The sequence below is a fragment of the Mustelus asterias genome, chromosome 16 (assembly GCF_964213995.1).
Source record: "Mustelus asterias chromosome 16, sMusAst1.hap1.1, whole genome shotgun sequence".
Classification (NCBI taxonomy): Eukaryota; Metazoa; Chordata; class Chondrichthyes; order Carcharhiniformes; family Triakidae; genus Mustelus; species Mustelus asterias.
This window is the reverse complement of record NC_135816.1, coordinates 97,869,756-97,884,319: the sequence shown is the minus strand read 5'-3', so window position 1 is coordinate 97,884,319 and position 14,564 is coordinate 97,869,756. Positions and strand designations below refer to the sequence as shown.

At 51.7% G+C, this 14,564-nt stretch overlaps 1 protein-coding gene across 1 annotated transcript in view; it reads left to right on the top strand.

Moving 5' to 3' along the window:
• LOC144505308 (oxysterol-binding protein 1-like) overlaps positions 1-10,263 on the top strand; it is a 49,333-nt gene extending 39,070 nt beyond the window's left edge. Inside the window, exons 5-11 of the mRNA XM_078231424.1 lie at positions 2,917-3,162; positions 5,123-5,243; positions 5,386-5,489; positions 6,762-6,857; positions 7,850-8,034; positions 8,572-8,789; positions 9,789-10,263. Of these exons, the coding sequence (XP_078087550.1) occupies positions 2,917-3,162; positions 5,123-5,243; positions 5,386-5,489; positions 6,762-6,857; positions 7,850-8,034; positions 8,572-8,789; positions 9,789-9,937 (1,119 nt within the window). The 3' untranslated portion in view covers positions 9,938-10,263. The remainder of the gene's footprint in view (positions 1-2,916; positions 3,163-5,122; positions 5,244-5,385; positions 5,490-6,761; positions 6,858-7,849; positions 8,035-8,571; positions 8,790-9,788) is intronic.
• The last annotated feature ends 4,301 nt before the right edge of the window (positions 10,264-14,564 follow it).

The following is a 14,564-nucleotide window of genomic DNA, read 5'->3' as shown; positions in this document are numbered from 1 at the left end:
TACAACCAGAAAGAATACTTTCTATGGTGCATCGGTAAAAATTGGTGAGAGTTTTAATGGACGTGCCAAATTCCCTTAGCCTTCTGAGAAAGTAGAGATGGGCTGTCTTAACTATAGTTTTGGCGTGGAGGAACCAGGACAGATTGTTGGTGATCTAAGCATTGAGAAACTTGAAGCTCTCTAACCATCTCGCCACTTATCACCTTTGAAGTAAACAAGGCATGACCTCCATTACTTTTTGGGCAGGGGTTTGGAGGGGGTGGTGTGAGTGGGTGCTGTTGTCTTTGTGAAGTGTGAGGGGGGGATATGGTGGCATCGTGGCAATGTCACTGCACTGGTTGGTAATCGAGGCCCAGGCTACATCTGAGGTCGAAATTCTCAAGGCAATATGCGGCTGAAGAATTTCAGCCACAACCTAGTCTTGAGAATATAGGAAGCAACAGAAAAGAAACTGCAGGTTGCTGCATCCAGTTGAAAATTCGACCAGAGATATGAAAAAAGCTCCTTCTGTACTGTCCACATCAAACAATCCTTTTTTTCTGAAAGAAAAGATTTTGGTTTCATCGGTCAGAACATTGAATACAGGAGTTGGGACGTCTTGTTGAAGTTGTACAAGACATTGGTAAGGCCACACTTGGAATACTGTGTACAGTTCTGGTCACCCTATTATAGAAAGGATATTATTAAACTAGGAAGAGTGCAGAAAAGAGTTACGAGGATGCTACCGGGACTTGATGGTTTAGGTTATAAGGAGAGGCTGGATAGACTGGGACTTCTGAGTGTAGGAGGCTGAGGGGTGACCTTATAGAGGTCTGTAAAATAATGAGGGGCACAGACAAGGTAGATAGTCAATATCTTTTCCCAAAGGTCGGGGAGTTGAAAACTAGAGGGCATAGGTTTAAGATGAGAGGGAAGAGATACAAAAGTGTCCAGAGGGGCAATTTTTTCACATAGAGGGTGGTGAGTGTCTGGAACAAGCTGCCAGAGGGAGTAGTAGAGGCGGGGACAATTTTGTCTTATTGAAAAGCATTTAGATAGTTACATGGGTACGATGGGTATAGAGGGATATGGGCCAAATGCGGGCAATTGGGATTAGCTTAGGGCTTTTTAAAAAAAAAAGGGCGGCTTGGACAATTTGGGCCGAAGGGCCTGTTTCCATGCTGTAAACCTCTATGACTTTCCTCAACTTTGTACAGAACGCACATTGCCATTACTGTCACGTTTAGAGTGTTTTCAGACGTGGAATTTAAAATCAGTTAATAAAAGCTCTCTTAGGAATAGTGAACATGAAACTGCAGATTATTGTTTATAAAAACACGAATGTCCTTCAGGCAAGGAAATTTGCCATCCTTACCTGGTCTGGCCTACAGAAGAACTAGAAGCAGGAGTTGACAGTTCAGCCCCTTGAGTCTGCTCAACCATTCAAAATGCTCACGGCTGAACTCATCTCGACCTCATCTGCACCTTCCTGCCCGTTCCCCTTATCCCTTCACCCCGCTACCAATTAAAAACCTATTTATCTCCTCAAATTTGTTCAGTGTTCCAGCGTCCATTGCACTCTGGCATTGAGAATTCCACAGATTCACCACCCTTTGAGTGAAGTAATTATGCCTCTATTTCCGTTTAAAATCTGGCACCCCTTCGACTAAAACTGTGACCTCTCTTTCGAGAATGCTCAACAAGGGAAAACATCTACTGTAAGTCTACCCTGTCAATCCCCTTTAGCATCTTATCGACCTCATAGAAACCCGACAGTGCAGAAGGCAGCCATTCAGCACATCGAGCCTGCTCCGACAGCAATCCCACCCAGGGCTTATCCCGTGACCTCAATTAGATCCTCCCTCTCATTCATCTAAACTCAAGTGAGTATAGGCCTAAATTGCTCAATCTCTCTTCATGAGACAAGTCCTTCATCCCTGGAATCAATCGAGTGAACATTCTCTGAACAACCTCTGATGCATTTACGTCCTTCCTCAAGTTAGAGGACCAAAACTACGCAGTGCTCCAATATGGTCTCACCAATACCCTACACAGTTGCAGTGACACTTCCCCCACTTTTATACTCTATTAGCAATAAATGCCAAAATTCCATTTCACTTGTTAGAATCATAGAATCCCTCTGCTGCAGGTGGGGACCCTTCGGCCAATCGAGCCTGCACCAACAACAACCCCACCCAGGCCCTATCCCCGTAACTGCATGTAATTACCTTACCAATCCTCCTGACTTTAAGGGGCAATTTAGCACGGCCAATCAAGCTAACTGTACATCTTTGGAGTGTGGGAGGAAACTGGAGCACCCGGAGAGCACTCACGTTGGGAGAAAGTCTGTACAGTCACCCAAGGCCGGAATTGCCACTGTGAGGCAGCAGCGCTAACCACTATGCTACAATGATGCCCTTAAAAGGCACAGGGCTCGTGCCTGCTGTATCTGCATACTAACTTTCAGTGATTCATACCCGAGGACACCCAGAGTCCTCTGCATTAAAGCACTTGAAATTTCTCTCCATTTAGGTAAATTGCCCATTAACTCCTCTGACCAAAATGGATAACATCTCAATTATCCATGTTAAATTCCGTCTGCCACATTTCGACCCACTGAAAGTGAATTTTGGACTCCAGACCCGTGGTTTACTCTGAAATGGCTGAGAGCATCACTCAGCTTAAGAGTAATTAGAGGTGGAGAGTTCAGTACAATAAAGAGGCAGAGCGACTGGGATAGAGAATGGAAAATGGGAATGACAAGATTACCCTACAGAAAGCTGATAGTCTCTCTCTCTCCCTCCCTTCACCCATCTCTCCCTCTCTCTCTCCCCCCCTCGATGGCTTCCTTGCGTGCGCTTGTGATTCTGAGAAGGCCATATCAATTTCTCTCTCTGCCCTCGGGATTTACTCTGTTGCCATCCTCTCTGCCCCCAGGTTAACTTCAATGAGCCGTTGTCGATGCTCCAACGATTAACGGAGGACCTGGAATACCACGAGCTCCTGGACAGAGCCTCCAAGTGTGAGAATGCCTTAGAGCAGCTGTGCTATGTGGCTGCATTCACTGTGTCCTCCTACTCCACCACCGTCTACCGGACAGGCAAACCTTTCAACCCCTTGCTGGGGGAGACCTTCGAACTGGACCGGATGGAGGATGAAGGCTTCCGCTCCATCTGTGAGCAGGTAAGCGTGCACTTGCATCGCTCCTCGTTTCCCACCCCTTTCAACAATAACAACACAACATTCAAAATTGGGTGTTCGCAAGGGCTGAAATGGGTTTTCCAAAGGGAGCTGGCATATATTGGGGGCTGGACAGGGAGAGGGAGGGCCGAAAGAGATGGGGGGAGGGCGAGAATCAGCGAGGGAGAGGGGAGAGAGAGATGGGGGATGGGGGGGAGATTGGGGGGGGGAGAGATGGGGGGGGGGGGGGGGGGGGGAAGAGATGATGGGGGGGGGAGATGGGGGAGATGGGGCGGGGGGGGGGAGAGATGGGGCGGGGGGGATGGCGATTGGGGGGGGGAGGGGAGAGATGGAGATGGGGGGAGAGATGGAGATTGGGAGGAGAGTGGGGGTGAGGGAGGAGTGCTGAACAGTGGAGGGACACTCCACTGCACCCGTGAAACAGGTGAGTATGCATGACTATTACCCACCCCACACAACCCCACGACAGTGACTGCCACAGGCAGAGTGTGTGTTGGCTGCCTCACCTCTGGGTGAAGTGGAGTCCAAAAGTCACCTCGGGGCGAGGCAGCCAACATACTGTGGAAGACTGGGGTGTTTCTTCCGATGTGTGAGGGCTCCATACTGTGTGATGAGAAACCGTGACACCCAGCTTGCTGATGTCAGTGTGTAAATACCTGCTGCCTTGACAAGCATTGAATAATGCCCACTCTCCGTGCAACAGTGTCACATCAGTTTAACATAGCACTGTGATTTAGATTAGGCATTGGGAGGGGGGGTTGGTGGACATGATCCATTCCTATTGGAGCACTCTCACCAAAAGGGAATGACTCTTGTAGAGCACAAGGTATCAGAGCCCGGGTGTGCCATCGTGGCCCCCGCCAGCCCGGGTGTGCCCCCGCCAGCCCGGGTGTGCCCCCGCCAGCCCGGGTGTGCCCCCGCCAGCCCGGGTGTGCCCCCGCCAGCCTGGGTGTGCCCCCGCCAGCCCGTAAAGAGAGCTGAGCTTTTAAAGTCGTTCACTTTGTAAATTCAGGGCATTGCCAACCAAAAATGTTACAGCTGCAGCCACTGCTGTGAGAAACACCGTAACCTGTCTGCACCCAGGATGCTCCTGCTGAACCTTGTGGCCCTGAGGGCGACAACATGCCCAACGTGAGGATGAGGTGCTGCTCCTCCAGCTTGCATTGGACTTCAATGGAGCATTGCAGCAGGCCAAGGATTGACATGTGGGCATGAGATAAAATGACAAGTAACAGGAAGATTGGGGTCATGCTTGTTGTCTCAGTGAAGGTGCTGTGCAAAGTCACCCAGTCTGTGTTTAGATTTTGAGCTTCCTCCTCCATGTTAACCCCTCCCTTTTTAAACATGATTCCATGTATGTATTGCCTCAGTGCAAACCCCCTCCCCCCTCTCACAACACCATTTGCCTTTTGATCTTAAAGCTGCTACTTTTTGTTGCAGTTGGTGCATTCTCCCTCCTTTCAGCTCTGATGAAGAGTCTATGCACTCGAAGCACTCTCTATTTCTTTCCTAATGGATGCTGCCAGACCTGCTGAGTTTCCACAGTGTCCTCTGCTCTAGTTTGCGAATCAGCTTGCTGGGGCGGCACAGTGGTTAGCACTGCTGCCTCATAGCGCCAGGGACCCGGGTTCGATTCCCGGCTTAGGTCACTGTCTGTGTGGAGTTTGTGCATTCTCCCCGTGTCTGCGTGGGTTTCCTCCGGGTGCTACATCGTGCCTGTATCATTGGATGCCTTGGGCCGCTGGATGGCTGGCATGGGTCAGGTTGGTGCTGACAGCACGCGGTCCAATCCCTCCCAGTGTCCACTATCTCGGTGAACATTAGCTGGGCATGTAACGGAAACGAACCTGGACTTGCTCACTGGATGCTGCAGTTCAACGCACATTTCTGTCAGGGTCACGGCCAGTCAGATTTAATAAACACTACCCGTCTCTTCCAACAGGTCAGCCACCATCCACCGGCCGCTGCCCATCATGCAGAGTCCAAGTACGGCTGGACACTGAGGCAGGAGATAGCCATCGCCAGTAAGTTCCGAGGCAAATACCTCTCCATCATGCCACTGGGTAAGTGAACTGTTGACATATCACAGCTGTCGGGGTTTCTCCTCCGAGACCCTCTCCCCTCTGTTCGTGTAAACACGAAAGTGTGCTGTCCTGACAGCCACTCCCTCCAATCACACTGAAATGCGTGTCTTCTGTTCTACAGGCACCATCCACTGCACCTTTCTTCAAAGCGGCAACCACTACACGTGGAAGAAAGTCACCACCACGGTACACAACATCATTGTGGGCAAGCTGTGGATTGACCAGGTGAGTATATAATTCTCCTGCAGGTGGCGGGGGGGGGGGGGAAGGGGGGAAGGAAGAGAGAGAGGGGGGGGGGGGGGGGAAGAAAGAGAGAGAGAGTGAGAGAGAGAGGTGGCCTGGGGCAGGTGGACCTGGGCGACTGGGAAGAGGAGGAGGAAATAGGTCAACCAACGCCATGTTACAATTGACAGACGAGACCGAACTATGGCTGAGGAAACCGAGCTCGGTGGGTCAGTGCTGAGGGCGTCCTGCACTGTCGGAGCGTCAGTACTGAGGGAGCTCTGCACTGTCAGAGGGTCAGTATTGAGGGAGAGCTGCACTGTTGGAGGGTCAGTGCAGAGGGAGTGCTGCACTGTCAGAGGGTCAGTACTGAGGGAGAGCTGCACTGTCGGAGGGTCAGTACTGAGGGAGTGCTGCACTGTCAGAGGGTCAGTGCTGAGGGAGTGCTGCACTGTCAGAGGGTCAGTACTGAGGGAGTGCTGCACTGTCGGAGGGTCAGTACTGAGGGAGTGCCGCACTGTCAGAGGGGTCAGTACTGAGGGAGCGCTGCACTGTCAGAGGGTCAGTACTGAGGGAGTGCTGCACTGTCAGAGGGGTCAGTACTGAGGGAGCGCTGCACTGTCGGAGGGTCAGTACTGAGGGAGTGCTGCACTGTCAGAGGGGTCAGTACTGAGGGAGCGCTGCACTGTCGGAGGGTCAGTACTGAGGGAGTGCCGCACTGTCAGAGGGGTCAGTACTGAGGGAGCGCTGCACTGTCAGAGGGTCAGTACTGAGGGAGAGCTGCACTGTCGGAGGGTCAGTGCAGAGGGAGTGCTGCTCTGTCAGAGGGGTCAGGACTGAGGAAGTGCTGCACTGTTGGCGGGTCAGTATTGAGGGAGTGCCGCACTGTCAGTGGGTCAGTACTGGGGGAATCTACGGCTGATTCTGGTGTGGTTGTGTGGAGTGACTGTCAAAATAATAGAACCATTGGATCTCTAAACCCAGGTAATGAAAGGTGAAATAGATTTGAAAGCTGCTGTCTGTGGTTAAAGCGTCAGATTATGTGGACAGGTTGCATCGACCATGCTCGTGTTATTGGGAGTGGAAAATTGATTTAATTGAGGTGTTGAAGTTGATTAAAATAGAGTTGGTGAGTTCGGTAATGAGGATCTGTTACCACTGGTAGCATAGAGATCAGAACAGGCTTTGCACCCACCCCCCCACCCCTCCATCTTTACAGGAGACTTGAATTGTCCAATACTTGCCTTCACTTCCTCCTTGTTTCTGTGCTGACAGAGCGGGGAAATCGACATCATGAACAGGAAGACAGGGGACAAATGCCACCTCAAGTTTGCACCTTACAGTTACTTCTCCAGAGATGTGGCACGCAAGGTAGGTTCACCTTGAGCACGGAGAGAGCTTGGAGTCAGCAAAGACACCTGGACCTATCGGCCCCCCTCCATTCAAACCACCCTGTCCATAGCTTCCCCAACATTCCGCAGGGAGGAAAGACTCCGATCCCATGGAGTCGGCCAGTTGACCCTTCGGTCCGAGTTCAGCATCCCGCAAGATCCTGGCTGATCGTTCACCCAGAGCTTCATCTTCCTAATATCCGTAATGCCCTTAGCTATTTAGAAATCCATTGATCTCAATCTGAAATACACCCTAGAACAAGTCGATGGGCTCCTGGGAGTGTTTGATGGGGACAATATAGAGGGAGCTTTACTCTCTATCTAACCCCGTGCTGTACCTGTCCTGGGAGTGTTTGATGGGGACAATATAGAGGGAGCTTTACTCTGTATCTCACCCCGTGCTATCCCTGTCCTGGGAGTGTTTGATGGGGACAGTGTAAAGGGAGCTTCACTCTGTATCTAAACCTGTGCTGTACCTGTCCTGGGAGTGTTTGATGGGGACAGTGTAAAGGGAGCTTCACTCTGTATCTAACCCTGTGCTGTACCTGTCCTGGGAGTGTTTGATGGGGACAGTGTAGAGGGAGCTTTACTCTGTATCTAACCCTGTGCTGTACCTGTCCTGGGAGTGTTTGATGGGGACAGTGTAAAGGGAGCTTTACTCTGTATCTAACCCTGTGCTGCACTTGTCCTGGGAGTGTTTGATGGGGACAGTGTGGAGGGAACTTTCTCTGTATCTAACCCCGTGCTGTACCTGTCCTGGGAGTGTTTGATGGGGACAGCGTAGTGAAAATTTGCTCTAGTAGTGAGAGAAATGCTATTTGTCCATCGTAGTATATCGCTAATTAAACACAATGAAAAGAAGATGCATTGCTGAAGCTGGGATTGCATGAGGTGTGAGTTTGTGATGTGGAGCGACTGTTTTAATGCTCTGAATGCTTGTATTTTTTCCTCCTCATTAATGGGGGAATGCAGGTCACTGGCGTTGTGACGGACAGCACGGGGAAAGCTCACTTCATTCTCTCGGGGACGTGGGATGAGAAGATGGATTATTCCCGGGTCCTGCACAGCAGCAAAGGAGAAAATAGCGCAGAAGGGAGGCAGAAAACCGTATACGAGACCCTGCGGGGGAAAGAGCTGTGGAAGAGGCACAAAGCACCGTAAGTGTAGAGGGAGCTTTAGTCTATCTAACCCTGTGCTGTACCTGTCCTGGGAGAGTTTGATGGGGACAGTATAGAGGGAGCTTTACTCTGTATCTAACCCCGTGCCGTACCTGTCCTGGGAGAGATTGATGGGGACATTGTGGAGGGAGCTTTACTCTGTATCTAACCCCATGCTGTACCTGTCCTGGGAGAGATTGATGGGGACATTGTGGAGGGAGCTTTACTCTGTATCTAACCCCGTGCCGTACCTGTCCTGAGAGAGATTGAGGGCGACATTGTGGAGGGAGCTTTACTCTGTATCTAACCCCATGTTGTACCTGTTCTGGGAGAGATTGATGGGGACATTGTGGAGGGAGCTTTACTTTGTATCCACCCCGTGCTGTACCTGCTCGTAGTGAACCAGCGGAAATTTGGGGCTTGTAAGCGGACCCAGACCTATCCATAGAGTCAGGCAGGTGGCTGGGAGGAGAGTTTGATGCTGTGTAGGAAGTGGAGGAGTTAAATCCCTCAGTCTACTCATTCCTGTCCTGCCAGGGAACATGCAGAGACCATGTACTACTTTTCGGAGCTGGCGCTGACCCTGAATGAGCCCGAGGATGGGGTGGCTCCCACTGACAGCCGCCTGAGGCCTGACCAGAGGTTGATGGAGAATGGCCGGTGGGATGAAGCCAACATGGAGAAACAGCGGCTGGAGGAGAAACAGCGAGCTGTGCGGCGTAAGCGGGAGTCGGACGTCAGCAGGCTATCGGAAGGTGAGGGGTATGGAAGGAGGGGAAGGGAGTGAGGTGGGTGGACATCTCTGGTGAAGTAGTGGAGGGGATGTTGAGAGCAGAGTCGGGGGCTTGCTCTCGGAGTGGGTTGGCGGAAAGAGGGTTGGTGTCTCCACTGCCTGGTTTGGGGCGGTGGGGAGGCGTATGTTGTGGCAGGCAATCAAAAGTGGGGTCTTCATTTGTGTCTTTTCACCAGATGTTCTTCCCTTGCCAATGTTTGGAATGGTGTAGCGAAAACCTTTATCCTTTCGTCCGTAACCTATGCTGTACCTGTTCTTAAGTGGGGGAGCAATGGGGCAGAGTGGGGCGTTGGAGGCAGTGTGTTTTGGAAAGATTATTGCGATGAGAAGGGACAAAACTGTCAAAGTTTTTCCTCTTGGACTCATCAGGACCAAGAATACCAAACCTCTTAGCGAACAACAATGTACACCACACGAGGAGAATGTGGTGACTAGTTGTCAGGTCGTCTCTCCTTGAGTCGTTGCCATGGAGAATGTACCTGGAAAATATTGTTCCCCACTTTCCTTGACTCAAAAAAGGCTGGACATGTTGGGCTGACAATGTGGCTCACTCCTGGTGCTCCAAGTGACATCTTTTCATATGCAGGGAGCAGGAACATATCCAGCCACTGCATCTATTCAGAATTTTTAAACAATGTGTGGAGAACAGTCGTTCTCCACGATAATGCCTCAACCAATTGGAGTCGACTTGCCCACCAATCAGCACCCTTTTCTCTTGCAGTTTAAACAGTTGCTTCCTTTGAAATTTGGTATTCTTCTATGTGTCCTGAGGAGTGCAGAGTGATGAGCTTCGGTACAGAAATTCCTTGTTTCTCTGCCCTCCCAAGGGAGTCATCCTCTAGTCCTCTCCAGTAAGGATCGGATGGGCTGAATGGCCTCCCGCTATGCCGTAATGACTGTGTGAATGCCTGCAGAGTAGGAGCTGAAAGTAACTTGCCCTCCCTCCCGTTTGACATTGCAGGAACCACGCAGGTGGAATCGAGCTACCGGCCGCTGTGGTTCGAGAAACGCGAGGACCCTTACACCAAAGAGCTGGTGCACCTCTACAAGGGCGGCTACTGGGAGGCGAAAGAGAAGCAAGACTGGGAACTGTGCCCGGATATCTTCTGAAGCCCATTGCCCACTGCTGCCCAGTGTTTGGGTGTGTGTGCGTGCGTGTGGGTGTGTGCGTGTGCGGGTGGGTGTGTGCGTGGGCAACTGGCCTGGACTTGGACTGGACCATCGCTTCTGTCTGATTTCCCCCCCTCCCCAACACAACGGGAGTGCCAGGAGGCGGAGCCTCAGAAACCGAGGGAATGTGTTTTCCCTCCCCTCTCACCTTCTCTCCCCTCCCTCCCTCTTCTGCACCCAGGTGAAGATTTCCAGCCACCAGGATTGAACAGCGGCACTTGATTATGTTCTATATATAAATATATATAAAAATGAGAGAGTCAAAACTGTCCACGGGGTCTTTTACAAGTCCGCTCGCTCCCTCTGCTGCCAAGGGCAGCGCACTCCTCTCCACCTGTGTCCTCCTCCCCATCAAACACACCTCTGTCAGCTGGGAGGTGGCAGCACGAGCTGGGGCCACACGGTGATCGCAGTTTTGTTTCTTGGAGCCTCTGCCGTGAGAGGGAGGGAGGGATGTGTTGGGTTGGCCAGCAGGGCTGATTCTTGACAAGGGAGCTAGTGGCAGGGTAGAGCAACCGGAGTGTATAGCTGGAGTGGCTGTAGTTCACTAGCCTCTCTCCCCTCTCCCCTTCCCCCGCCCTCCCCCAACGCACCCACCCAACCCCAAAAATGCCCTGCTGTGCTGAGTTCACCGTTGTGTGGGGCTCGTTTTCAGAGCAGACGTGGGTTCTTCTCTTGTGTTTGGGTGGTGGTGTTGGCGGGTGGTACTGGTGGAGGGGGAAGGGAGTGGTGGTCCGGGATGGGTCTGCACGTGGGAGGGGGCTGTTTTCAAGCTCAGGATCAGGTTCACCACGGAATGAGAGGCGAACTTCGGCCCAAAGCTGGAGTTCCTGCAGTAGGTGGAGGTTTTTGTACAGAATCTGGTGATGATGTGAGTGTGAAAGAGAGGGAGAGGGGGACGGGCAGGAGGGGTGGAGTAAGAGGTTCTGGGGATTCCTGCTGTGTGATGACTGGCGGGAATGCGAGGAGTCGAGGGGGTGATGGGGGTTCAACTCCGCACAGTGCTGGGGGAGCGTGTGTGTCTGTTGGGTGAAGACAGAGCTAGGTCAATGCACCAAGGCCGAATGTCCTCGCACCCGCTCCCCCAGTCAGTTTGAGCTGAAGCAGCTCGGTACGGGGGGTGGGAGGTGTGAGGGGCTGGCGTGTGGGAGGTGTGAGGGGCTGGCGCGTGGGAGGTGTGAGGGGCTGGCGCGGGGGAGGTGTGGGGGGCTGGCGCGGGGGAGGTGTGGGGGGCTGGCGCGGGGGAGGTGGCGGGGGGCTGGCGCGGGGGAGGTGGCGGGGGGCTGGCGCGGGGGGGGTGGCGGGGGAATGGTGTCAGGGGGTGGGTGCGAAGGGGCCGGCACAGGGAGCAGGCGCGGGAGGGGGGCTGCGAGGGGCCGGCGCGGGGGGGCTGGGTGCGAGGGGCAGCTGCACCATGGGGCTCCGAGTGGAGCAACATGCCTCACTCCTCTCCCCAAACTCTTCAGCCGAGAGTCCGGAGGTCCCGTTTCTGATCCCCTCACTCACTCGCTCCACAAAGTCCAGCGCTCCGTCCATATCATCCAGACTGACGCCCCCAACCCTCCCCGCAGCCCCACCTCCTTTGGCTTCTTGTACAGAGGGAGCAGCATGCTGTGGGGAAGGGACACAGCTGAGGGGAGTGCCCACACGTCCTGCCTTGGGGTGGGGAGTATGAGTCGCTGAGCTGTGGAGACACATTGCCTGCCTGTCCCATCAAAGATTCGACCGCCACCATTGGGATGAACAGTGGGTGAGGGTGGGTACAGATTGTTCACTTCACCCTCCTCTTTTCCCACCTCCCCCACTATCGTAGTCCTCGACTCACTCACATCACTTTTCTTTGGGAAAAAAACCCCACAAAAAGGAGAGAAAAAACACGCAGGTTAGGTGGCCGTTGATCATAATCGCGGTTTGCTGTGCGTGGATTGGTTCCCATCGTTTCGGACACTACAAGACTGACTACATTTCAATAAAAGACTTTGTTGCCTGTAACGTGCTTCGGGGAGTCCCTGAGACGGTGGCGAAAGGTGCCGGTGTTAGTGTTCTGGTTTCGCTTCGCAACCGGGATGGGGACTGATCAGAGGTCCTTCCGAATGATGTGAAGAAGCAGGTCCTGGATGTTGGGGTTGAGGTGCAGTGGCAGGAACCCAGTTGGAAGTAGTGAGCCTTTGGTTTCTGTTCCCTTTCTCTGAGGGAGGACAGTTGTCCTCAGTAAGCATAGTTACAAGGAAGGTGGGAGACTATCTGTCTTTCTCCGCCCTCCTGTACCCCAGCTTTTCCTGCCATACGCCGTAGCAGCTGTCAGTCTGAGCATTTGTCTTCCTTGGCAAGTCAGAACCATGTTTATGCTGCTTCTGTGACTGGAAGGGAGATGAGTACTTGTTGCCCCACCCACACCACGAACAAACCCCACACACCCAAACAGTGCCCTCCCCACACATGCATCCATGCCACACATGCACTCCCCAACACATACATGTGTGCACACACCCACCCCCCCACACACAACCCCTCCACCCCATGCACACCACACGCACACAGCTCCATGCACTCCTCCCCCAACACACAACTCTTCTCCTCTCCCCCCCCCCCCACCCCCCCACAGAACCCCCACACTCTCCACCCCACACATGCATGCATGCACTTTCCCCCCCACCCCCCCCATCAGATAGATGAATCCTTTCAGTTCCTGAAGCTGCTGTTGGGTCTCCATCTCAATCCTTATGAAAGGATAGTGAGCGAGGGTTTTCCCTCCATCCCTCCCAACAGTTAAGGGAACAGTTAAAGTTTTCAGCTGAAGTGGAATCTATATCCCCCCCCCCCACCTCTCCCTCACCTTAACTCAATATGACAACGTTAAACCCACTCCTGAAAACCTGCCCCTGGTTGGGGGGAGGGGGAGCTTCGCTGGGGTGGCTGGGATGTGTACATAATCAACGTACAAATTATCACCAGGAGTCGGCCACGCAACCCCTCCAGAGCCTGCTCCACCACTCAATAAGATCATAGCTGATGTGATTATAACTTCAGTGGCTGATAACCTTTCACTGCCCCCCCTCCCCAACCTCCCAATAAAGGTTGTCTCTTCATTAGTTGGATCTGATCCCACAGAAATATTCTCTGAACCACACCCCTGATCAGGAAAGCAGAGCAAATCTTTCAGCCCTTGTGCCTCCTGTGGGAATAATCGTAGGACAGCTGTCAACGTTATTATCGTACTTGTGCAGTGGGATAGTAGGAAATAGGAAAGCTACCGTAGACTGATAGAGAAGAAAAAAGATGAGGATAATCGCAAAGGTCTTTCAACAGGCACATTACAAATGAACGAATATCATAAGTGAATGATTTGGGCTGGAGTACAACCTGATGTAGGAGCCTCCATCCAACAACAGAGGGTGGCATCGTGTCCCTCAATCACAAGAATCAGATTTGAGGAAGCTTTCGAGCTTGTTTTAATTCATTGACTCTGGGAAAAATTACCATCAGTTGCACACACACAGGTATACACACATGCATATATGCAATAGACCGGTGTGTGTATATAGACAGATATTGCACAGATATATAGACACAGAGATGCATGTACATGAGATACATGTGCACAGATATATGGGGTCATACAGAAATATGCGCATATGCAGTGAAATATATGCATATATATATATATATAGAAACACACAAATACGCGCACATTGATATAGACACATGCACACAATACATGCACACCAAGCTATTCACAGATAAACAGAAATAAACATGCACACAGACAGATGCACAGGAATATACACATGCACAAATATACATATGATGCATATATGCATGCACATGGCACGGCAAGGTTCACACAGACATTAGAACACAAGATATTTGCAGAGAAAGAGATATATACAGACACAAATATGGACGTATATACACGAACAGATTTAGATTTCAGCTCGGAGATTACTATATGTACATGTGTACACAGACACAGGCGCACCAACATGGAGAGACAGCTGCCCATCGGCAAGTGTGCATGTCGGCACAAACCAGGCTCACACAGACCCGACATACATTGCTGCACAGACAAACAAAACACACCGACAGGTGTACTCAGTCGGTGAAACTCATACACACAAACACACAAATGGATGTGTATACATGGAAAAGCAGCCAGAGGAACAGTTGCACATGACACACATGCATAGACATAGAAATTCAGATACACACACACAGATTCTCATGCACAGTAACAGAGACACATGCAGAGAGGCATGCATGCAGATGCGCACACTGACATGCACTGGCGCACAGGTAGGTACTCACACACAAACAAGGGCATACAAAGAGAGACACGTTTAATCATAATCACACAGAAACACAGGCAAACACACTTGCACTGATCCAAACAGACAATATCACCAAGCAACAGCATGTAGATAAGAAAAAGGAGGGGACCACAGACGCACACGCACATAGGTGTGCAGATTGACAGAGAATCACATAGCCAGGCATATGAACAGACACATATGTGCACAGAGGCTCATGCACAGTCGTGTACAAAGACCAGCACAGGAACAGGCTCTTT